Source organism: Fundulus heteroclitus, chromosome 17, assembly GCF_011125445.2.
Source record: "Fundulus heteroclitus isolate FHET01 chromosome 17, MU-UCD_Fhet_4.1, whole genome shotgun sequence".
In the NCBI taxonomy this organism is placed as follows: domain Eukaryota; kingdom Metazoa; phylum Chordata; class Actinopteri; order Cyprinodontiformes; family Fundulidae; genus Fundulus; species Fundulus heteroclitus.
The window spans coordinates 8674621-8700826 of NC_046377.1; the positions used below are offsets into that span (position 1 = coordinate 8674621).

A 26206-nucleotide genomic window follows, 5' to 3' on the forward strand; every position below is an offset into this window, starting at 1 on the left:
GTATATGGCTTTATTTGGTACTATGGAAATTCAGGTGTGAGAAAACCAAAGCTACTGAGGATAACAGGATTATCTATGTTCTGTACAAAGAACTGTGTCAAAAACATACTTAGGTTGACAGGTGAAGCTGAAGTCTTTATTATATTGTGCCTTTGTATTTATCTACTTACATTAGACATGGATAGATTATAGAATATTGTTTTAAATCTTTAGTTGTCAAAGTGCAAACAAAATGTGTGGTACAAAAAAACAAAAATGGTAAAAAAGTATGGAATGGGAAAAGGGTCAAAACGAACAAAACATTGATTAGCTGCTCTTATTACAAACTAGCCTGTAATGTCACTTGCCACTGTCATTTCACTTCCATGTCTCATTGGAATAAACTAAGCCTTTTACCTGTAGTGCCACCTCTTGGCTCCTGTACAGATAGTTTAGTGGTTCAGTCCAACCACTTTACAGGAGGAATGTAACGCAGCTTTACGATTTAGGTCTTCTACAACTGATAATGACATTTGCAGCTCAGGTGCAACACTGCCTCCGACAGGTCAGGGGTAGAAATTGAATGCTGTCTCCCTGTTCCATTACAAACATAAATTTACCTGCAATTAGCCAATGGTAGGTTTGAATTTTCAATTTTTCTAAGCAAAAAAACCCCACAAGACTCCCCCCCACCCCAAAAAAACAAAACAAAAAAACTGAATTGTGTGTGCTTTCCTCTAGAACTTAATTAATCTGCTTCCATCCTTACCATATCATATCAGATGGTATGCAGTAAGGGAAGCTCTTGTTGCTCTGCTCTTTCATCCAGCTACAATCTGCTTTATAACAGGTAAACTGCTGTGAGCAGCACTTGCTTGTTTAAATGTATTCATCTCGGCTGAGCGTTTGATTTCAGCAACTCATTTAATTCAAATATGCTTTTGAAGAAAAGCAGTTTTTTTTTTTTTTTTTTTTTTTTTTTTTTTAGGAAGGGGTTTGGCTTTGAGGGCAGTTGTGGTGGTGGGGAAAATAAGAGGAGGCATGCAGGAGTGCCAATTTAACCTGAAGTGTCTGTCGCTCGTATCCCAGCTCCTTCGTTTCAAGAGGCTGGGTCAGCTTGAACCGCCTGACTTCTGTCATTTCGATCTCTTTCATTTTTCTGCTGTAATGTATACTTTAATTCCCGCCCACCTGCCGTCTGTGTGTGCAGCAGCAGCGGCGTCGGCAGAAGCAGCTGGAGGGGAGGTGCAGGTATCGTAAACCTTGAAGAGGCACGGGCATGGTTCTTTGCAGCGCGTGTTGATATTTCTGGGCCTAGTGAAAGTACAGTCTGGTTTATTTTCAATAGGAACCCAAGGCTGGGCTTGGCCAGACTGCCCCCCTTCCCCCAGCTGCTTACTAAGGCTGTTAAAATTGAGTCAAGCAAACAGTCTCTCAGGGATGTCCTGTTGGGAAGTCAGCCAAAGACGCAAATAGGAGTCACATGTGGAGACAGCCAAAGGAAGGCAATAAAGCCTCAATTCACACCCTCACCCGTAATAATCAATTGTACAAGTATTAGTAGACATTGCCAAGGTTTTTATTACTGAAGCAGTGGAAACATAACAAAAGAAATCCCCCAAAATACACAAAATCATCATTGCAGTGATCAGGGACCCATCTACCTTCATTATGCGCTCTCTTTTCCCACTGAAACACATATGCAAATATATTTGGACACTGTCATTATCATCCCCTTAATAGACATTTCATTAGGGATTTCTGAATGCACGGTAAAAGTGCAAGTTGCCATGGATACCCTGGTGCTTAAGTACAGTATATTAAAATGGTGCTGCCTTCCAACCACTTATATAATCACCGGTCTGTAATGGCCTCTGCTTTGTGGCCATAAGCAACATATTGTGCGATCAACATTGCCCAGGACTTTAAAAGAGCCCTTCTGAGCCATTAGTCCTTATTTGGCGTAATATTAATATTACTAGTAGTAGTAGTATTTGAGGGCTGGACTTTGTGGATCACGATTTGTGCTTGTGAAACATTTGATTAACAAAGAATGAATAGGGGGGTATGCTTTATTTTCACACATGTGGTTTGTAAAAACATTGGTTTTCCCTCTTGTTAGGTGACAGTAGTAATAGAGGAGCTTTAATGTGAGAAATACGGGAAATCAAAAGAGTAACACTCAGAGAAAAAGAAATACTACTGTAGATGCAGTGAATGTTGTGACCAATTCAGAACACCATTTTTTGTGAAGCTTTGACCTCCTGTTACCACCTTTACTGATTCCAGCTTATTTTTTTTAAGAACTATAATTAGCAGCAATCAACATATTATTTTCTATTCTTCCTGCTGTGGATTATAAATAATTATTTATTCAAGGGGCAGAGGTGAGATCACACGGTGTGTGGGAGACAACTTAATGTAGCATCTTACAGCGGCTCTTTGTGTGCTTATCACTATTAACTCTATTTCATCATTTATTCCTAGAGAATATAGGCTCTTTAACTCTTAAGTTGCTTGAAACCCAACCAATATTTCCAAAACCAGCATGATCCATGACATGCACCTCAGTACTACTGAGCTTGAAAGCTCTAAGAGATTGGACCGGAGCAACTCAAGAGAGTCTAGCTCTTAGCATCCTGAGTGAATGGCACACTCATCTGGACGTCGCCTGGAAAGTTGTTTCCTTTTAGATATATTACACCTCTTGGGTTTCATCTGACTTCATCTTCAAACCCCTCACTGACACTGGAAATGGTTGAATTGGAGTCTCCTTTACTCAGTAACAGCATCCACACTGAAGAGTGTTGTCATCATAACCTAGTAGTAGTAGTAGTGGTATGGTACATTCACAGATCAAGAAATAATTTGATATTTTTGAGTTTCCAATCAGCGGTCCACTGGTCTGGGCTCATCAATCATGAAATAGTGCAACCCTTTATCCCCATACAATTTGTAGAGGCATCCCTATATACTCCTGATGCTGTATGCACCTGGAAATCAATCAGTTAAATGTTTAGCAATTATTGTAAACCTTAAACTATTCTACTGTGCCTTCTTCTCATCATCTTGTGTACTGAAGTGATGAGGAAACCTGCTCTGCGTGTCTATATCTAATTACCCCAAAGCAATTCACTTTGTTGTAGCTTTAATTGAAAATGAATGGTTTTTGAAGTAGCAGTGGCTGTGTGTGTGTGTGTGCAAACTGCTAAAATCTCTGCGCTGAGATGAGATGGGAGTCAACATCCTCTGCTGCCGTTGTCATGACGCTCCTGCTGCTGCTGCTCTTGCCAAGGTTGGTAACCAGCTGCCACCACCGCTACCCCCTCCTCACTGTACCCTCTCCACATGTCTGTCTGTCTCTCTCCCCTTATTTCTCTGCTGCCACCTCATCAAGGCGCTGGTGGGCCCGCTTGTATCCCTTGACCTTGGTAGCAGAAATCCCCAGAAGAGGAGTCATGGAAGGAATAAACACCTGAGGGGAGAATGCACACAATTGTCAGAAATATGAAGAAATGGGCATAACAATGCCTCCCCTCTTAGAGGAGCAAATGTTTCTGAGGAGCTTTCTAGTCTCAAGCCTTTGGCACTTACAGAGAAATGGCAGAATTTACTTGAATAATGTTGATGCTTAGAGCAATTAACAGTAGTTTTTTAATGTTATCCCCTTTTGATATTCTGCAATGAACTCCCTGACTTTTTTCACGCTTTCCCTCTGCCATGATTGTTTAGTGTTTATCCCCTCCGCCCCAGAGCTCCGGTAGTTGACACTAATGAAAACGCTACATCTTTTGGTCCGTGTTGCAGCTCTTAATAATCTCATACAGCTGAAATATGCCTCAGCAGAGCCGCCGAGATAATGCACTACTCAGCGCCTGTTAAATCATACTGGTGCTCAATTCCTAGCCAGGAGGTAAAGTGGTCTTTAACCCTTTTTAGACTTCTGCTAAACCCATGTAGTCATGGGCCGGTGACCGGTACCAAGGATATACCAATTTTCCTTTGCCCTGTTTCCACTATTTAAAATCCTTCTCATAAGATGCAAGAGAAAAGTGACCAAAAGTCACCCCTGCAAAAGTGACCAAAGGTTTCTCCATCTGTACAGAGCAAAAAGTAGCCCCTCCCCCACCTGTTGCTGTGCAGCTGAGAAAAGGCCCCTGCACTCTTTTCCTCGCTTAAAAATAAGACCATTTTGGCTGTTAGGAAATATTTCCAGTTGCAAAAGACACAGGTGGCCAAAAACAGGTGCTTGTTCAAAATGTCTTCTTTAAAATTTTCTGATCAAAATGAAACAAATGGCATAGCTAACTTTATTAAGCATGTATTATTAATCAATTTATCATATTTTACAGCAGTTGGGATAATTATGCTTTTTTGTTTTTGGAAATAAATGAACTCATGTTATACATACATTTGATTTTGTGTGTGAGTCTGCATATACAGTGATACAGTGAAAGTAGAATTTCATCCTCACTCATGGCCTTCTGTTAAATGTGTCCAGTTTAATTGTGGTTCTCACTTTTTTTTCTCTATTATGTAAATGCCACAGATCTTTTGAGATAAAGAAATAAATGTCCCCCCCCCCCCCCCCCCCTCGCATTAAAGCTCTCAGGCCCATGTGGCTCGGCAAGCTGGTGGCAGATGGACTAGCTTTCCCGCATCTGCTGTGTGCAGACTGGGGGGCTTTGTACTCTCGCTCTCGTGGGGAAGACCGGGGCTTTCTTCTTGCCAGTAGATTCCTGTCTGTTGGAGCGTCTAAGAAAAACATCTGTGGCATGCAAGGGAGAGGGGGAGAGAGGAGAAAAAAAAAAGTGACAAAAGAATCGGCAAACACCATTAGCCCCTAAAATGTTCCGTCTCATTGCCTGTTGTGCATTGTTTACAGTGGGGGGAACATGTCAGCGCGTCTCACTTCGGTCCACTTTTGCAGGTTAACGTATGCGTATCAGTGCAGACTGCTGAAATCGTCTTGTTGCACCTCTTCAAACGCACAATTGGCTATCCTTAGCTGTTGAGCAAAAATGTTTGCAATATTCAATATCTTCGAAATATTCAGTAATTCTTACCTTTTTCGTTCACTTTCTCTAACAGTCATTAAAAAGTTTTTGTTTTTTTTTCTTTTAATTTTCTTATCAAGGCATTGCATGTGCAGACCATAATCCTTAGATTGTGACAAAGAAGTCTCAAGCGTCACTTTAGAATTTGGTCTCGGGGAAACTGCATGCCCGCTGCATGTGGTGGTCTCCCCGCGCAGTGTTCAACCTTTGTAGTCTCCCTCCCCTTTCGGATTCCTCCAGAACACATCCCTCCCTCCTCTTCCTCCTCTTTCCTTCTCACTATTTCTTTGCCAACTCTCGCCACCCTCCGCCCCCCTCTCCTCAGCTCCCCACGACAAGCCCCCCCCCCCCCCCCCCCCCCACCCAACCAACCCACCCACCCGCGCCCCCTCTCCTCCTCCTCCCACCGCCCCCTACCCCCCCGATCAAGCCACTGGTTTTTGTGTACTATTGGTCCTCAGGCGTCAAAACAATCCAGCGGGGCTGCCTGACTTGTTTTAATTAGGCAGCGCTGAAACGGCAACTGTCTCTCAGACGTGACCAGGCAGAGGTGCTCTCCCCGCGCACTACTGTAAATACGGCCGTAAATACTTCTCTGGTGATGTCTTTGACAGTAAGCGCCAGCTAGTTGTCCTCTCTACATTTTTTTTTTCCACTTTTTCCTTCTGCTTTCTGCGACTCTCTCTTCAGTTTTTTTTTTTTTTTTTTTTTTTTTGTTTGACACAGTAATGCCGCCAGGTTTCTAAGAATACTTCTTCAAATGCTTCCTACTGGGGAGAGTGGATTTCTCTCTCGTTGTTTTAAAAGGTAGGTCATTTTGTCTTTATGACTCTTATTTTGGCATGTACTCGGAGTGCTTTGTGACAGCGTGCCGGTTGGAAATGCACGGATGCGATGTTGCTAATTGTTTTTAAGTGCTCTTTACTCTCTGCTAGGGCTCAGTGTAGGACACAGACCGACGCTCAGCCTTTCACTAATCCTTTTCAGACTCTTTACACACACACACACACTTTGACCTACACACAATCAGCACTGAAAAGAAGGCTCCGAACGAGCCCCCGGAATAAAGCCAGACACACATACCTTTGCGCCGATTGCACCTCTCTTAGCAGCGTCCCTCCAGCCCCGCTTCTGTCTCCGTCCCCCTGTCTTGAGAGGCAGTCCACGTGTGCAAGCAAGAGAGAGAGAGAGTGAGAGAGAGAAAGAGAGAGGGGGGAAAAAAGCGCATTTTTGTTTTCGGTTTTTTACTTTGGTAGAGGCGGACGGTGGATCGGAGCGGCGAGAGCTTGCGAGCGGAGAGCCGGGGCGAGCATCCTCCGGCGAGTCGCAGCGGTCCACATGTGAAGCTCTGCTCACACAGCCTCTCCGGCGCGCGCGCGCACACACACAGGACCCACCCACATTCAGAGAGCACCTGGACGTGCACTCATGCACGCTTACACCTAGAAAGCACAGATTTAAACCAAAAAATGTTCATGCTAAATTAGTAAACCGATAAAAAAAAAAAAAAAAAAGTTACGGTTATTAACAGTGGATTGTAAAAAGAAAAAAAAAACAGCTAAGAATTACAGCTTTCTAAATGGGGGGGAAAAAGTTGACTTTTCTGGTGAGAATAGAAATTGATTGGCGGCAGGTCGGACAAAATGATAGTCTAATTTCATCCAACGTGGAGAGAAAGGCGCCGCTGTCTCTCAGCACATACACACTCACCCTCTGCTCCCCCCCCCCTCCCATTCTATACCCTCTCTCCCTACTTGAGCCTCCTCTTTTGGGCCTGCATGTCTGACCTGTTCAGGGGCCCCCTGTCTGTAATTGCCCCACTGACAACTGGAAATGATAGAATAATTGTCACGAAAAGTCTTTCTTTCTATTTTAATAGGGCAAGGGTGATTTAAGTATGCATGAATGGCACTGTGGCGGTGAGGTGGCAAGAGGAGGGGAGAGAGAGACAGCGAGGGAGCAAGGGGTGGTGGAAGGAGGGGGGGGGGGGACAACTGGGGCGGGGAGGTGGTGGAGGTGTTGGTGGTGGTGGAGGTGGTGGGGGGGGGAGGCGGCTTGTTTATGATGCTATCCCCCATAAACACGGCTGAAGTGATGACACAGATAGTGTTGCCTCTTCACACGGTGACACCAGTCGAGTTGCGGGCGTCGCTGCGAGACACCCTCGCCGCCGGTGGCAGAGGCGAGCTCTCTGTTGTCCGGTCAAGATCTCTGACACTCCTCAACTTCAGGTAAAAAAAAAAAAAAAAAGAGAGGAAAAAAAAAAAAAAAAGGTCATCCACACTCCACTTTGTCCATCCCTTCATCAATCCATCCATCTACCCGTCTGGTCATCCACCCATCAATCTCCTGTCATCCGTAGTCGACTCCAGGCTCTTGACTGTATTTAATGGCTGTGTTTTATTGCCGGGCTGCCTTCCCCCACGTTGGTCGTCCCACTGTGGAGCTGTTCAGCCTACGTCTGCGGGCTCTCTTAATCTGCTGCTTAATTAGTGCTGATGAATTGCTGTAGTGTGTGCGTCCGCGTGTGCACGAGCGCGTGCGCCGCTACGGCTGTGCGATTGTGTGAATGTGACTTTTTTTTTTTTTTGCTGCACTCATTTTGAATCAAATGTTGCTATTTCCAGCCTGAGATAATCACTCATCAGTTAGATACATTTTAAAAAAGAGAGACAGATGCATTGTCGGTATTTTTTTTTTTTTTTACTAGATAAAATTTCCCCTGTGTTTTACAAGTGCTGAAAATTTGACTTGTTTGTTTTTTTGTTTTTGTTTTTTTTTTGGTGTGGAGAGACAAACAAAAATTTCAAACTCTTCAGGGCTGCTGTTTAGTTTGAAAAGGTGAGAGGTCACGAGACTCATCATTGTCAAAGCGCTAATTATCTTTATCAAAGGTGAGCGGGATCATTTGTTTACTTAAATATTGATGAGCGGGAGCCAGGCTTGGTATTGGGCTATTGTGGGCATATTATTAACATTTCATAGGGCTTTGTGCAGGAATGCGAAAGGGACTCTTCTTCATAATTTAATACCCTAATGCATAATGAGCTATGTGATTAGCTCACATGGAGAATTGGCCAAACTCCATTCTGAAGGCAGATAATTTACTTTGTTCTCCAGAGTCTGGTGTGTAATGGGTTCTTTAGCACAATAAAATTAAATGCTACAAATTTTATATTTTAGCTCTCAAATCCAACTGGCTGTGTTCATGCATTTTTTTTGCTTGTTTTTCCTTCTTTTTTTTTTTTTTATTGGAGAAATCCAGAATTTCAAATTTGTTTAACTAAAACACATGTTTACCTCCGTGTTTTATTTAGAACGCTTGCCGGCCAATTAACACCGTTCATTAGCCGAGCCGCGTTATTTGTTTTGAAAGTTTAACCAATCACTTTGTTATGCTAATTGTGATGTAATTTAATTTGAGTTCCCCCCGTAATGATGATGCCGCTATTATCCACATAAATGATGCAGTTAAGCAGCGCGGCCTCATTTGCATGTGCTTGAAGGGAGGGAGGCTGGAAAAGGAGCCGTATCACTCCGCTTTAATTTTCCACCTCTGTTCACTCCTGCCCTATGGGTCTTCCTGTCCTGTCGCTCGACTATTGATGATCAGCACTTTTATCAGGATTTTTTATTTTTTTTTTATTCTCGATTACAAAGCGGCCCTTTATTTGCCTGCAAAAGGATTTCTTGAGCAACGTTTTACGGGAATCAAATAATTGAAACGTGGCTTGATTAAAAAATGCAAATGACCGTTTTAATCAGTGAAATGTAAAACGTTGACCTCATACACCTGTTCACTGATCCAACATTTCTACTAGCCTTATTTTTATGCAGTATTTCCATAAACGTGGTCGATGCAGGAGGATGATTTTAAACCATCAATATTCTGTTTAAAATAATTATTTTTTTTGCCTTTAGAATAGGTTATAAATTATACGATAAGCAGTTTGTGTCTTCTCTTTGCAAATTTTCTTTTCAAATCTTCAAAACCTTTAATGTGAAACGTGCGACTTCTCCGAGGTTAAAGAGTGCTCATTATCTGTTTGCAGTTTCCAAAGGAAAGATTATTCTATTTTTCTCTCCTGAATAACCCCCCCGTCCTGCTTTTTATGCTTCTAATTGGTTACATAAATCTTGTCTGGTATGAATGAGGAATGTTGCGGTGTTGTCAGGCGCAATCTTCGCCCTTATTTACCAATTCATTAAGATCTATCGATGCAGGACTGCTGAGAGGGAATGACAACATAAATCAGAGCCGGAGACATAATAGCCCTAATCAACCAGAAATAACTGGAAACGTCACAATGAGCTATGTCTCTGTAGCTGCAGCCGTCCGCTGGATGTGCCCCGCTGTGGAAAAAGGGCGACCGGAGAGTCAAGGCGATCCGGCTGTCATTACCTCCTCTGATTTTTCTCTGCTCCTCTCTGAAGGGAATTTGTCCATTCACTTCTTTTTGTTATCCAGGTCTTGTTCCGCGTCAAAGCAGCTCAGCTGCGATCGCTCGCAGAATAAGGAAAAAAAAACAAAACATATTTTCTGAGTGGAAGTGTTACACTCAGAAAAGGTCTATAAATACAGTTAGATCGGAAGTGCCGTGCATTCACAAGTGCAACCTCCTCTACTCCTGATAAAGATGATTGGATGAGACAATGAGGCCTCTCCTCTTTATAGGTCAATTAGCCCTGATTAGGTGGGCTGAGTTAATTAACAGAATTGGCAAATATGCAAATGAGAGCCGACGGATCGGCCTTCGTCACAGCTTTGCTCAGCCATCTCCTGCCTCAGCAGAACGTGGCGTCTGACGGGGGAACATGTAAATGATATGGGACGAGCCTAAATGTGAGAAAAAACTCATCTCTCTCCTCCTCTTTTTCTTTCTCTGTTAGGGATGTGCTCTGCAATATGCCATTATGGCTGCACCAGAAGCCCCTCTAACATATATTTTCCTTATTTTCATCTAACATTTAGTAGCGCTGCGCCAATCAGACATTCCTGGCTGCTAATAATCTCTTTCTTTCTTTGAGGTCTGACCAGCCAATTCTGATTTTGACAAATGTTTTTGTTTATTCTGTAATGCATTGAAGATAATAAAAAAACATGCTACTGGTTATTTAATTATAAAAGTATTGTAGAATAGGAAATGCAATATTATTCCAATTTACGCATCAGCTTTTCTCTAACACTTATTTATTTATTTATTTATTTATTATTTGCATCAGAGTATGATGCAGATGATTCAGAGATGAACACTGATACAGTTCTGGGTTGTGATGCTGTCAATGATTTTGGAAAAAAAAAATATTTTTCTCCCCCTTATCTAACCTGCCAATCACCAGTCAGAGCCAATCAAGGCTAAATTCAGACTAGAAGAAACCGGATATTGGCATTGGCCTGTAAAAGTCTGCCTTTTCCAAAGTTTTTAACACAAAACGTGTGTGACGCTTATTTTTAGTTGATGTAATAGCTTTGAATCCAGTAGAAAATGAATAAAATACAAGATCATATCTATGACTATCAAAGAATGTCCCTAACCTGCATGCCGTTGCTTAGTAAACTTTAAAAAAAAAAAATCTGCTGCTGTTTTTGTGTTTGCAGACTGGAAACGATGGGTGTTTGCATTTTGGATGCATTTGATAAATTAGAGTAAAAAATGATTTCTTAGTACGTGATCGGCTGATCACCAATCTGAGCTAATCAGGGGATGATTGGTGCATTTCTAATATTGAGACTGCTTTGTGTTTTTTTTTTTTGCTACTACCCAAATATGCTTTTGGGATATTTCAGCTGTATTTATTAAGCATAAATTTTCCCTCGGAACAGTATCATACATAGGATCCATGAGCACCTCTAGTATTTGATCATAAAGACACATTGTGCAGCCCGTACATTTGAACACGCACTTTATACACTTTCCTCCGTTTCTCTTTGTCACTTTTCCCCCCCCCTCTCTGTTCTCCTGGAACGCCGACTCCGCCACATCCCCGCACATCCATTCAGGGACACTTGCTCACTGTGGCAAATAGTCCGCCTTTTATCTTATTCTGTCTCATCTCCTTATTGTAAATAGAAGAGAATTAAGTTCTGAACATTCTCCACTGAATGTCTCCTATCACAGAACTACGATTTATTGTCAGGGCTCAAATGAAGAATTGAAATATGACTGTAGTTTTTTTTCTCAACGCAGGGCTCATTGGACAGGAGATAACCACATTTGATTCTGTTGCTTTGAATAATGTTAATCCGGCATAAAAAAAAAAAAAGCAAAGTCCATTATTCATATTCATCGCTTTTCATTTGGCCCCCACTCCAGATTTTGTAAATATGATTTCCTCAGCCCCTTTCTTTCTTTCTTTCTTTCTTCCCCCCACCCTCCAAAGTAATCTTTATTCACTGGTGAAGCACTTTTGAAATTCCTCTATCTGTGAGCAGAAACCATTACCGTACACAGGTTTATAAGAAGTAGTCATTAATGCTCCTTTATGGTGGTCCTTTAGCGCCAAAAGGAAGCTTTTAATTCTAAGGTGCCGCAGCCTGACTTTGCCTTGCTTAATCCGAGGGTATGCTGTTTTTCTTTCTTTTTTTTTTTTGGGGGGGGGGGGGGGGTGGTCTTTTATAAGTCCTCGTTTTTCCATTCTTACTCCACGCTCTGAGCATGAAGGAATTACATTGAGGTTTCTTTGACAGCTTGTTGCAAAAAATATATGAATAAACGAACCCAACAGTCAAAATCGAAATTTGTTGATCGTGTCACTTTTTTTTTTTTTTAAGTTTCAAGCTGCTCCTGAATTCAATTTCTCCTTTTCGCAACTCTTTCTTTTTGTCAGCACATGCATGGCATTTTGATTTATTAAGCAATCTCAAGTATTAAATATGTGAGCTCTTGCCCTTGCACAGCTACTTCTTTATTTTGCATGCACAGTAACTTATGGCAATGATGAATTAATTTCACTCAAGCACAGAATCTGTGATTATTTTAAATGGTAACCATATCTCCCCTTGATCAGAGAGCTGTGGGGAGTCATCAGACTGTGAAATGTAATTTCTATTATTATTTTTTCTTTTCTTATTTTTTTTTTTTTTTGATCTCTCAAACTCCCACCCAAAAAAAAAAAAAAAAAAAGAATCCCCGGCAGCCACCTGAAACGTGAGCTGATAACGAACGCGCGTCTGGGATCACAGGTTTGCCGGCCACTTTTTGTTCTTTTCTCCCTTTTTATTTTTTTTCCTTTTCTACCTCTCAAATGAAAACATTTTGTGCAACTCATGCATATAGAACGAGCGAACGGAGAATGTCGTCACGCCGAAAGCGGATGTCTCGGAGATGAAACCGGTGTCAGGGCGGCAGCGTGTTAACACCGTATCACGGTAAATTCCTCAGTGTTCTCGGAGCAGACAGCCGCGCTCTCCCCCCTAGATGGATGGTCAGTGTCATGGTGTGTGTTTACGGCACATGATAGAGCAGGAGACAGGCCAGGTAATGAGGCTACATTAAGGGCTTTTAGAGCTTGCAAACAAAGATGGAGGGCTGCCTCTTCTACCCTTTAATGATAGGTGTGTGTGGGAGTAAAGGTTCAATTTTCCTTAAACCTTTGTTGTGTCACTTCGGGGGAAAACGGCAGAAATTCTCCCAATTTCTTCCCCAAACGCCTTACCAGGACGTCTTCTTTCGGACTGTGACGGAGCAGATGGGTTTTCACGATCCTAGAGCAAATATTTGTTCAAGCTAATTTGAAGCTTAGCAATAGACCTCATCAGGGAACATCAAAGGCGTCGCTGACTTTTAACGGCAACACATTTAAAGAGGAGATCTAGATTCGCACTGATCATGGTTTTTCGTGGCCAATACCAATTTCCGGTTGTCTCGACATCCACTGCCGGGTTTCGTTTTCGTTTTTCTGATCAAGTATTTGCTTTAAAAAAAAAGGAATTACAATATCATTGGCATTTTTATACATCCGAGCAATTATCTCTCCTTACTGTTGCTGCAGCATAGCTTTGAAAGCCTCTCAGTCTTACATTTGTACCACACACAACCGTAGCAGCTTACACTTGAGATTTTTTTGTGTGATTTTTGGCCTTAAAAAAAAATCAGTGGTTTCAGTGATGTACATGTGATTGTAATGTCTTGATTGTATGTGCTTTATGACAATTAAAAATGATAGAAAAAGACTAAATTAAAGGATTACAAAAACATCTGGACTTACACAAAAGCATATGCCCATAGCATGCATCCTTATTATTATTATTATTAAACTCAAAAGAAGTGCATTAAAGTGCAAATGCTACGGTTTCATGTGTTTCGACAGACCAAAAGTGATGGAAGATCTTTATTGTGAGACATTTGGTGAATGAAAAAAAAAAAAGATGGATGGATGGATATTTTAACCTGATGATCACCAGTCAGGGTCACTCAAGAGAAAATTGGTCTATTCTTAGTCCTGATCAATTGATTGTTGCATCTCTAGTGACACCATCTGCTTCCCATCCCACAGCCTCATCCTCTTCATCCCTGTATTTTCCCCCTCCTTAAGAGATACAGCTACAGCATCACCAGTGTATTTCCAAGTAATATCAGCCTCCCTCTCAGCATCCTATCATGATAATAACTGGTCTAGGCTCTCCCTCGTCGGACGATTATGGCTTCAGATGAATTGCCATCAAACAGGACTTGTGTTGAAAAGCAAAAGATGCTGGAAAACACAAACGCTCGTGTTGGCAGCTTCAGTCCACATGCCCTGGCAGATTTCTTTAGCTCCGGGGTGCTGTGTCTCTTTCCAACTCACCTGGTTCAGTGCAGTCTGAGTCCGGGTCAGGGCCGGTACCCCCGTCAGACACAAACACAGATCTCTGCTTCATGCAGTCACCCTCAGGTGCTGAGGATTGCCACTCTCTGCCTCTCTCGAGCATTGTGTGACAGTTCTGTCACCCCCACAGTCAGATCCGCGGCTCGGTTAGCCCGCTCGTCACCGCAGCCTGGCTGTGTTCCTAATTGACATTCTAATTGGCAGATTTGAATGCCGCCTTTAGATGGCTAATTAATTTATCTCACCGCTGTCATTAAGGTTAAAGCACCATCTGATCTCTGCGAATACGTTTTGCATATATCTGCATTATCATGATGCTGCAGCTAGCCACAAAGCACCGCTTTTTTATTTTTGGAGTGAGGAGATAAGATTGAACGTTTTCGTATGAAATGTAAATGATCGTTCTTATGCTTGACATTAACTTTTCATATTTGAGTAAGCACATAATAAAAAAAATCCCAGTAGCAATTTTGCCTCGGTTTGCATCCATTCAGATGTTATTAAAAATCCTTATTTCCTCGTCTCGTATATCTTCCAAGTTTTCCGAACATTCCTTGTCGGTCTAAGAAAGAAAGAAAGAAAGAAAGCACAAAAAAACGGAGAGATCCGAGCTCCATTAGAATGTTCATAAAATGGTAGTAAAGGCAATCAGACAGTCTTTCTCTGAATATTTTAAACATTGGGCATGTAAAATTTATGCCTAATTTGAATACTTATTAGCCGGCTGATCTCGGCTGCAGCCTTGAGTTTCTTATGCTGAGATTCATCACCGGATTGGATGTCACATTGTGCCAATCCAAACCCCCCCCCCTCTCTCTCCCCTCCATCCCCTCCACTCCGCCTACCCTGCCGCCACCTCCCTTATATTCCTTCCCACTCTCCCTCTCTTTCTCTCTCTCTCTCTGCCCCCCCCCCCGACCCCCTCTTTCCATTTTTTCCTCCTCCTGTCTTTTCTGTCTCTGTCTTTTCTCACCGTGTCTTTCTCCATCAGCAGTAAGCGGCTCGGCGTTAAACAGGGGCCCTGTTTGTTCACAAGCACGCCTTGTCCTGGCCTCTTCCCTTATTTACTTGTGTCCCGGGCAGCTGTCGCCCTGCTCTGTGTAATAGCTTAGCCCCTGTTTGTTCTCCCTCTGTAGATCCTGTTTATCCTGGCTGTGGACATCTTTTAGGGCCTGTCCTGTATCTGCCCCTTGTCAAACACACACACACACACACACACACACACACACACACACACACACGCATGCAAACACCGAGAAGGACGTGCCCACCCTTCTATTAAGATGGTATTTACAGCCACAGAGCACACACCGTGCAAAACACATTTGTATACACTCAGTTTTTCTTTACTCGTGTCTTTGCTATTTCAAATAGTAATTAAAAAATTTTAAATACTTGTTTTAATATTAAAAATATGTTCTGAATGGAGAGATGGTAAAACTGTGCGTTATATTATATTTAGTTTCTGAGTCTCTTTCATTTATTGCAAAAAAAAAAAATGTCGACTGACGGTGGAGCTCCTTTCTCTTACGGCAAGTGCACTTAGTATTAAATGTTGGGAATGATTATAAAACATTTATTGCTAAGAAAGACAGGAGGCTAGATGCATAATTTATGCTGTTTTTAGTGCAGTTATTAGCAATATTACTTTCTCTTTTTTTTTCTTCAGTTTTCCATGTACAAGGATGTCAAAAGTTAGCGTTTAGGTTTTTTTTCTTCTTCTTTATTTACTGTGTTTTCAAGTTACTGCCACAGCAATTTATTATTTAATTAACTGTATGGCATAGAGAGCAGAGCTGAATTTTAAAATAAATGTCACAAAATAAACGGCTATATAAGATTTGATTAAAGAAAAAGGAAGAAAAAAAATAGGGGGGGGGGGGCAATAAATGAAATATGAGCAACCGTCCTCTATGGAACCCTGCAAGGCAGACTTTATTTAGCCAGAGCAAGGATGACAAACCCATTATAGTGTTCATCACCAGCCCTCCACCATGTGATTTGGTACTTCCTCCTCTTCTTCTTCCTCCTCCTCCTTCCCCCACTAGCATATTTTAATTTAGCATGATTAGCTTTGCATCATTAGTCTGCTTCTTTCGAATCGACCCAAAAACTCTTTTAGATTCTTTTTTTTTGCATCTCTCTCTTTTAGATACAAATATACTAAGATTTAAGCATATATATATATATATATATATATATATATATATATATATATATATATATATATAATCATTGAACCACTTTGTGCTTAATTTATTTTTTTTTAAATAATATTTTACAAATCTAAACATCTTCAAGATTTCCCATTTCTAGAAAGGACCAGGACATGCATGTCTTTGTATTGCTTCATTTACACAATGAATGCATAATTGCTTCTCCTGCATCTCCCCCCCCCCAACCCCAACCCCCACCCCTCCCTCTTCTTTAAATGCTTTAATTTGCAAAGGGGGACCGAGGGCTTGATAATGGACGCGTGCAAAGAAAGGAAAAGAGGAGGAAAAAAAAAAAGAAATCGGAGGGGGGAAAAAGAAAAAAAAAAGAGGGGGGGGGGTGGATTGTAACGAGAAGAGCCCTAACCGGTGCCTCTTAATCACTTCTAGGTTTTAAATCATGATGATGCAGGAGTCGGCCACAGAGACAATAAGCAACAGTTCAATGAGTCAAAATGGAATGAGCACCCTAAGCAGCAGCCAATTAGAGGCTGGCAGTAGAGATGGGAGATCAAGCGCTGGTGACACAAGCAGCGAAGTAAGCACAGTCGAGCTGCTGCATCTGCAACAACAGCAGGTAAGTTGTGTTTCTCCCCCCCCCCCATCCCCATCCCTTCTCTCGTCTCTCACTCCCACTCTGCTGTGCTCTCCCCCTCTCTCCGCTCTGCTTTGCTCTCTCTGCTCAGGCGGTACCGGGGCGCTCTACATATAGGCAGGAAACAAAGTGACTTATTATATTGTTTTGTGTGTTTTTTCTAGACCAGGGAAGGCGGCGGTGTTGATTTAATAAGCTGTTTGTTGCAGTTGGTAAACTTTCTCGTCAGTTTGTTGTGTTGCTGACACGTTTGCTCGTGGATATGTCGGGAAGGATCTCTGGCACTTGTTTGTGTATTTTATTGTGTTTGCGTTGGAGCAAAGGCACATAGAAGTTGTTTCAGGCCACATATGCGAAGGTCTGGATAATATATGGGTGTGTGTGTGTGTGTGTGTGTGTAGAAAGCAGAGAGAGGGAGTGAAAGAATGCGTGCCGGGGATCCGTATGGTCCAGTTTGGGCAGTGGGAAAGTGTACAATAGGAGTGTATGTCATGGCTGCACTGTATCCACCAGAGGGCCTCCTAACTCGCCACATAAACATGATAAACCCTTTAATGGGACACTTGGAAAACAAATTTGCATGCACACTTATACCCTAGTAGAAGTCGTTTCTTTAAAAAAAAAAAGAGAGAGACATTTATGTTTTGTGACAACCGGTGCCAAATATTTAAAACTCCATTCTGGGTGCGTCTTTTCGAACGCTTTGTCTCGCATTCATCTCGGGCCGGAGAAATCTGCGGGGGTTAATGAGCCGCAGGGGTGTGTGTTAGAGGTGGTGGTTGGGGGGCAGGAGTTGTGAAAGTCAGTCGCCAGCAGAGTAAAGGAGTCAAGTGTCTCTCGTGTCTTTTCACGGTGAATGATGGCTTTGACAGTTTGCCAAAAGAGCAATGGGAGATTAGGTCACAGGGCCATGCTTTGGGTTGGATTGGGTGAGGGGGGGATAGGAGCGACGCCGCAGGTTTGTAATGATGCGTGCTGTCCTTTTGGCCTGATGTGAGTCTTCATGCAAGCATATTTATGTGTGTGTGTGTGTGTGTGTGTGTTTTGGAGGCAGCTGAACCCCTGTGGTCAGATCTGTCAGGGGAGTACAATAGATGCCGATGTGTCTGGGTCTGTGCGCGTACGTTCAGCATAGCAAAATCCTCCTGATCCCTTCTCGGGTTATCCATCCAGAGCAGAATGCCAGAAGTCATTCTGGTTGTTGCATCGTCGCCTCAGTCCCATCTCCACCTTAATACTTTTACTACATGCATCAATACAACTTGAGTTCGCGTCAGTTTATTTCCATAGAGCCAATTCACAATGTCTCATCTCAAGGCATTGTAAAAAATCATACAGACAGATTGGTTAAAACTTTTTTCTATCTAAGGAAACCCAGTAGATTGCATCGAGTCATTCACTCGCAGCATTCATGGGAGTTGCATCGGAGAGCATTTGCAGAGTAGTTTCTTAAAAACAATTTTTTGTGTCATTTATTGATGTTTGGTCTTACAAAATCAGCAGCGATCGCTTCAACTTCAAAATACAGATGCACCAATCAGGCCTTTTTCTGACCAATAGTGATGTCCGGTTGTCTTTGAGGTCTGACTTGTTGATTCAGAACCAATTCAGATCTTTTTTTCCCAAGAACTAAAAGACATACAAGACTAAAAATGTGATTCTGGTTGTTTGGAATTACAAACTAAATGTTTAGGCCTATTTATGTTCCAAAAGGTACGTCTCCAACATCTGGATTTTATTGAACTTCCGCCACACAATTTCAGCAGAATGCTTTACAAATGCTGGACATACACACGTAATATTTAAGTGTTTCTCTATGGGATTTTTATGACAGTCAAAGTTTAAAGCTGTATTTTTAGCACAACAACTGGAAATCTGCATTAGCCAGGGAAAGCCTGATCAGTGCTTCTCTACTTTTTTGCAACAAATCATCTTTCCCGAATTTTTATCTGACTTTTAAAATAATGGACAGTTTATTAGCATATTTAGAGACCAAAAAGGGGAAAATTGAGGAAGAGGAAAATAGTCATATTTTTCTGGATTTAATCTGCGGATCGCCGGTCAGTGAGGATCAAGAGAAACTGTCCAATTTCCATCACTAGGTGGAGAATAAAAAGTCACAAGATGAAAAGCTGAGAGAAAAAAAGTGGTGTGAGCCTAAAGTGTCTTGTTAAAACTTAGAGATGGACATTTGGCTGTTGGGTGGGTGGGGTTTGTGGATGAATGACAGTGCGTGCCTTGTAAAGGGGGCCAGCCCAAGCCTTCTCTCAACCCTGAGACAGACACATTGAAATGAGCGGTCCAGCTAACAGGTCTCCGGAGGCTTTTTTAAAACAGGGGCTCTGTGCTGCTAACTTAACACACACTTCCTTCAATGAGTTACACTCTCCAATACTTCGGAGAGGGGCCGTATTTTAACAAAGGATTTGAAGATTCCTTAAATAAATTATGCTTCTCCTGACTAAGAAACGTGTTGCAGTTGTCATTCTTGCAGATTGCATGATGGGGTTTGTACAGGGAATGCTACTTTTGTAGACTCATATGTGTGTGTGTGTGTACATATATATATATATATATATATATATATATATATATATATATATCTTATGCAAGTGAATCCATTTTCAAATAAGGCGGTTGGGTTTAATTTTCCACCCATATCTGGAATGACATTGAGTGGTCCAGTGGGTATAGGAGCTCCAGTCTCTCATCACACTGCTGGGGGATGATTAATAATAAGCACTGATGAATTCTCTACTGTCCCTATGGGTTCTGCCATTACCTAGCAGCTCCAAAATACCACCTGCAGGTATAATTAGAAAAGTGGCATCTTAAGGTCTCGTCACCTTAGATTCGGCCAAAGGCTTTACGAACACAGTAGAAGTTTAACACACTTTGTTTCTATTCAAAAACATGTTAAGCTCTCCTCTACCAGCGCAGCAAATACATTTTTTTTTTTATTTCATCAAACATAATGTATATCGTCTTGGTGTTTTATGTCTTTTTTTATAATAATAATTTTTATGCAGATCGACGCCCCACAGTCTGTTATCTTCCTATCTCCCTAATAACCGTCATCACAATTAAATTTCCGGCCCCTAATTTCTGTCAGGGTTTCATCACCACGTCCCCAAGGTTGTCCAAATAGACCTAATTTGATTTGAGATCACAGATTAGATACCTACTGTATCTGATTGCAATTTACCAGCTGCAGATATGTATCAGAGCCAATGATGAATGTTACACAGCCGTAATTACTATGCAAAAGGATCACTCTAAAACCTCTGTTGTTGGGGGAAAAAAATGTGCTGAGCTCATCTCACCAATCAATTTGTCATTGGCTGTAATCTGTATTGTGTTTTAATACTTAATGCTGGTATGTATGTACATGCAAGAAATGCATTGATCTTTGGATCCATACCATAATGTCCCATAATGAGCCAGTTAGTTGATTACAGTGGTCTGTAGACTTAATCCTGCCAGAGTTATCAGTGGGATTGATGAGCTAGTGCTCAGGACTACTGCCCCCTCTAAATTGGCTCACTTCCATAAGAAGTATATTGATATCTGGAGCAAAAGGAAGTCCCAGCTAATCCATTATTGTCACTTTAGTTGTTTAAGGCAAAGACCTCCAGATCGCTGCAGGATAAGCATGGGCTGCTATGAGATCATTTTAATAAAATGGCATAATTTCACTTTCAGTTGCACAAAAATAGTGAAAACAAAAGTGTATAACATGATTGAACTGGTTGCAATTAAAACAGAAAAGAAGCTGATTTTCCTACTGCCGTTGAAACAAAATGGCATATTGATTACTAGAGTTCTAATGATGTCATCTATCCAATATATTTGTTTTTATTTTTGATAAATAGCCATGAGTAAAGAAGGTCGAATAAACATCAGCTTAAACTAGCAGTACTTTTTAAGTAAACACACACATAAAAATGCAGCGAGTATTGCACAGAAAGCTATTGTTATATGTTGTTCCGGGATTCAAAAAGAACAAAATATTCACAAGCCATTTTTTCCATGTATGAAGTCTTTGACGAGCACGGTCAAGTCTAAAGTTTTGACTGAAATTAACATTTACACATTGGATACATCTTCATAAAACATAAAATTGCTCTGCGTTATTTATTCAAATTCGTATGCTTAATTTAATGGGGACATTTAACAGCTTTTTCTTAATACGTTCAATACAAACTCTACAAAAAAAACCAAAAAAACACCTGCCTGTTGTGAATTATTTTGAAAATGCATGAGACATGATATTTATCCCATTAGAAACATGCATATTTATTGATGCTCAAAGAAAGCTAATACTAATAGGATAACACCTGTTAAGGTTACATTTTTCTAAATAAAACTATTAGGAAGGGCTTTTATTTTGACGAACCGGATGTGTCATTGTAATTATGCTGAAAGTGAAAGAATAACATTTTAAGGTAATTTTATACTGAAATGACCCAAAGCCATTTTTAATAAAGAGTTCAGTTTGAGAGACATTAATGTGGCCATTATTATTTTTGATACTCCGGAAAACATGAATAGGTTGTTACGAACCATTCATAGCCAAAGGTTGGTGAATGTCCCTGATTAATAAATAAATTGTACCTTGAACAGCATAATTTGTGCATCTGTGTCAAAGGTGCAATTTGTTGCTAACCTACTGTAAATACTTGCTCAAAGGCAACCTACATAAAAACAGACAAATCTGGAAGCTGCCTTTAACTCTATTAAATGGCACATGTCTTTAAAGCATTGCAGAGAAACCATGAAATGTATGTATCTGTTACCATGACAACCAATCATTTGCATACACTCTAGTAATTCACCGGTGACATTAATCGTTTACGTATGATGCAAACTTACTGGCCTACTTTCTACCTTGATCACATGAGATGAATACTGTTTGCGTCTGAGCCTGAGACAATTCGTTATTTTTACTCCTTAAATCCCACTCGGCTCCAGGTTCCAACCCTGAGTCGTATCTCAACAAGTGTAAAAAGTTGATATTAGGCGGTTAATTAGTTGGGTTATCTGCTCTGGCAGGCAGTCCATTGAGCAGCCGGCTGTTCAAGAGACATCCCACTCAAGAGCTGTGCAACTGTCATTTTAATACAATACACCATTATCTTAACAGAAATGATGGGTTTTCCTTGACTTTCAAACGCGTCAGGGAAAAGTGTAGTAGCCTCTCTTTAGCTAGCTGACCAGCCATGCACAGCATCGTTGGGGGAGGAGCCGTGCCGCATTTACTATGTGCTCATTTAAGCCAGAGAACCCTCATAAACTTTTCCTGGCATCTCGTTAAACGAACTTCAAACCATTTGAGCTGTATGATGGAAAACACTAGTGTTTCTGAAACTTTCCAAACCTTTGTTGTACCTTGATGCTTTAACCCAGCCCATGCTTGTGCCACTAAGGAGCAATACTCATTTAAAGGAGGACAAGGATTTCTGCAATAAACAAGAAAGTTGATGGATTTAAATGTCTGACTTGCAATGTTTTCTTTTGCTTGTTTGTCCCAACAATCGCTTGTTTACTCTCGCACAAGCATGTGCGAAATTCAGCTCGCGATAGTGTCGGAGGAAAGGCATGTTCAAATTGATAAACCGGTTGGGTATTCATTTCAGAGTTCTCCTGAGGCACATGATACAGCAAAATGCAAACGATCTAACCCCATTTAAATGACTGCAGCATTTTGACATAAATTACAATAAGTGCACCAAGGTGCAATCTCACTCCTAGGCTTTACCCCTGTCGCTTACACGAGAGGTAGGCAGTGGTCCAACTTGAGAGTGACAGCAATTAACCTGCCTTCCTCGCAGTTTAGCTGCAGGAAAAAATGTGTGGGGGGGGTTGAGAAATCTGACAGCTTGTGATGGGTAGTATTTAGGGTTTAGGGGCAAATGAAATTCTCCCCAAAATGAAAGTCATTAGGGAGAAACTTACCCCACAGACAAAGGACAAAATGACAGTGTGTGTGTGTGTGTGTGTGTGTGTGTGTGTGTTTGTGTGCGTGTCACACCTTTGACACACATCTGAATTCATCTCCTTCGTACAGAAACTCAAGCTTGTTGTTTCGAGATAGGTAAATTCTGAATCCCTGACACTCGGTTTACGCCGACCATCACTTTCCACAAACAACCCTCAAGCATCCTCCGCCGCCTGCCCTTCACCTGCCTCTCCGTCTGCCTCTTTGTACCATATTTGAGAAGGCACACACTCTTTCTCTCTCCCTCTCTCTCTCTCACACACACACACACACACCTCTCAGATGCAAATCTGTGCTTTGCCCTTGAGCATAATTTAAAGGCCTAATCACCCAGACTGTCCCTTTGGATGGAGCAGGGGAAGGAGGGTGGGAGGATGGTGTCTCTCATTTGCACCCTTGCACAAAGAAGCTCATTAGGTTTATCTTTCAGGCCTGAGATTGCCCCCACTCAACTGTGTAAATAAGACACCGGTCCTGGCCTGATGCATCAATCACCTCTCAGGACAGGAGAAAGACCTCAACTGAAATATGAACGATTTCATAAAGGAGGCCTTTGTTAGCCATCATTGTCTGTGCCAAGATAAGGTTTAGCTGTAAAGGCAGGAGAAAGCGCGAGGAAAGCAAGGGATACTCTATGTCTTTGTAAAAATTATTTCCCCTTTTCAGTGAAAAGACAGCCCTTCTCTGGAACTCCTTGTGTCTGACTTATTTACAATGAAAGCCATCTTTCTTTTTATTTCAAACCTGGCTATCAGCAGACAGTCCCAACAGAATAGTACATACAGGCCTGTGACATATAGGGCTGTAGTTCCCTCCTTCGCGATGACACTAAAGATATAGGATGTGAATGACAGCGTAGCTACTGTTTGCTCACCCTTCCCCAGACAAAACACAGCATTATTCTATTATCTATCGAGACACCACCTCTTTCCCCTGCTCTCAATCTGTCTCTCCATTTTTTTTTTTTTCCGGCCTCCCTCATATTCTTCAGCTCCTTGAAACCTGAGCTGTCCGTCTACGTTTAAGACACATTACATGCGGCCTCCCGGAATTTACAGTGGCGCTCTCCCACTAACTCCATTTCGAGCAGCCGTCCCTTGAGAGCGCGGCGAAATGTCAAGCTGCAAAGGCTTGAAAGAGAGACGGGGAGAAAAGGGACAGCGAAGAAGAGGTGGGGAAAAGTGAAATCTTCTGGAAGTGAATGGACGCTGTATCCTCAAGCAGGTAAAACGGCTCGAAAGGTCCAGCAACTTAAAGAGGAATTCAGACTTTTTCGCAGTTTGCCAAACACCAAACTTCATTATTATAAGGTGGAAAGGGAAGAATACATTATGCCTTATAGAATCACCTTTTGCTGTATTTACAACAAAAGGTGTTGTTGTATGCCATTATTAGGTTTGGACATCAAGATACGGATATCGTCGGCCTTTCTTTTTCATGAAATATGTCAGAGTTAGTCAGATTGTGGATGCAGGTCCTCTGTTAACGCCAATATTCACGGCCAGGGCTGTTCTAATTCATCATACCTTCTGATCGATTTTCTTCCAGTGTTGTCCTGTATTTAGCTCTAATCATCTTTTATATCCGCTGTGAGGAGCCTCTTGGCCCTTGCTAAAGAGCATCATCCCTACAGAATGTTGCTGGGTCCCAGACCACGCTTCTGGCTTTTTTTTGTTTCTCAACTTGCTTTCTTTACAAACTCAGGAAGTGCATGACTAAGAGTTTTCCTATCAACGGTTTCTACAGCCTGAACTGGGCTTCTCTCCACCTAACGCCTCTGCTGTTTTCATTGACCTTCAGAATCTGCTTTTTTTTTTTTTAACCCGTGCTCTCCCACAAATCTTTGGGCACCGAAAAGAAGAGCTCCTTGAGAGAGTACGTTTTAGATATCCTGCCCTGGCTTTAAGACTTTATGCATCCTGTAGCAGTTTTTCTCCCAGGATTTCTCCATGTTTAGCTCCCTCTCTGATTCCATCAATTGACAAACTTCCCTATCTACTGATGCCGCCACCACTGTATTATTCTTTTTTTTTTTTGCAGTATTACTCTTCAGGAGGCATCTAGTTATTAATTAGGTTGCGTCTAAAGGAAAATTGGTTGAAATGGATTGAACTTGGAGGTATCAGAGTAAAATTGGCTGAATATAAATGCTCAACATTTTTAAAATTATGACGACTACGCTTTTTGCTTAGGTCCAGATCCATTAACGTGCTTTTCATGGTGTTTTTCCCTAAATTCCTATCACGTATGTTAAGGCATGTGGTTGAATTGTTATAAAACAGTTCAAAGGTTTTAAATACCTTTGCGTGACAATGTATGTTCACATTCCTATTTTTTTTAAACGGTATTCAAGGGAATTCTGATGACCTAGCTGAGCTTTGATTAGGGGTGACTTTTGCTATCCCTTTCCCCCTGTCTCCTTTTGTTCTAGGCTGTGCACCAGCCAAGTGATAAACGTCCTGGCCAGGGTTAACCACCTCTGTGTAAATAAGAGGCAGTCATTGAGTAGCACACACTGTGGCCAATAATCTCGCTGTTTTCCAGCTAACCCGGTGCAGGCCAGGATCAATGGCCACTTCACAACTCATTTCCTTTCATGCCTCCCTAACTGCCCCGGTCCGGCTCGGGGAAATAAATGGCACTGGATCTATACGTCCGCTCACCAAAGCGCGAACACACATATAGAAATGCATGCACACCGACGCACGCGCCCTTACACAAAGCGCATTCTCTTCAAGAGCTGAGCAATCGCCCCACCTCGATAATTTATCTGCAGGCTGACTTGCCGCCGAATGGTGCATCATCTTCAGCAGCTTCACAGCCCCAAAACGAGCATTCTGTCATTGTTTGTTGCCACTCCCCTGTCATCTGCTTAAACAGTCATTAATATAGCGGGGCGGAGGGTTACTGTCACACACAAGCTAGGAGCATACATGTAAATGCCTGTGTTTTGGTCTAATATGGAGTTAACAGCGGGATAAAAAAAAAAAATGTTTTCCAATTCATGGAAGGTAACGCACTGCTGCATGCTCACTCTATAAATGTTTCTCTTCCCTCCCCCTTCCGACAAGCCAAGTGGCTTACAGTCATTTGATAGGCCACGACACTGCTATCCATTTAACAGAGCTTAAAAATCCTACATATGCATATGCCGGGGTGTCCTAAGCTGACAACCAAAAGACAGGATTTGCTAGAAGGCAGCTTTGGAGTGTTGTGAATTTAACAAGCATGTCTAGTATTACAGTCCCTCTCCGCTTTGGTCATGAATAGTAACAAATCAGACTCTGAAACGCATGCCTGATGGTTTGTTGTGTGTACCCGCTTTGCCTCCTCTAACTAATATTAAAATGACTGCAAATCTGGTTAAGAAGAGGACTACCGAGAGGAAGCGGCATCTTTTAATGTCACGGGTCCTTCTCCCTGACGCGCTCTGAGTCCCTGCGAACAGATTCCAGGTATCTTCGCCGTGTTGTTCCACTTGTTAACACCCTGTGCCGCTCTGATTACCTTCATCGCTGACCCATTTTTGAACACATAAACGCCGTCGCCCAAGTTG

At 41.8% G+C, this 26206-nt stretch overlaps 1 protein-coding gene and 1 long non-coding RNA gene across 11 annotated transcripts in view; one reads left to right on the forward strand and one right to left on the reverse strand.

The window, feature by feature from the left end:
- The window catches only part of foxp2 (forkhead box P2), a 128745-nt gene that overhangs the window by 38364 nt on the left and 64175 nt on the right, over positions 1–26206 (forward strand). For 3 of the 9 annotated variants that reach the window (XM_036149220.1, XM_036149226.1, XM_036149221.1), the window contains exon 4: positions 16448–16634. The exons of 1 other annotated variant lie outside the window; for it this stretch is intronic. In XM_036149220.1, coding sequence (XP_036005113.1) covers positions 16458–16634 — 177 coding nt within the window. In that variant the 5' untranslated portion in view covers positions 16448–16457. Of the gene's footprint in view, positions 1–5470; positions 5844–7086; positions 7268–16447; positions 16635–26206 lie in introns of those variants that run through there. 5 more of the 9 variants (XM_036149224.1, XM_036149222.1, XM_036149225.1 and 2 more) reach the window with 5 other exon arrangements.
- Positions 1543–6511, reverse strand: LOC110369538. Of its 2 annotated transcripts, none has more exons than XR_004933149.1 (3): positions 6285–6511; positions 6120–6185; positions 1543–3454 (listed from the first exon to the last, which is right to left on the reverse strand). It is a non-coding gene; the product is annotated as an uncharacterized LOC110369538 (long non-coding RNA). The 2 variants fall into 2 exon arrangements; XR_004933148.1 differs by lacking the exon at positions 1543–3454 and adding an exon at positions 4564–4987.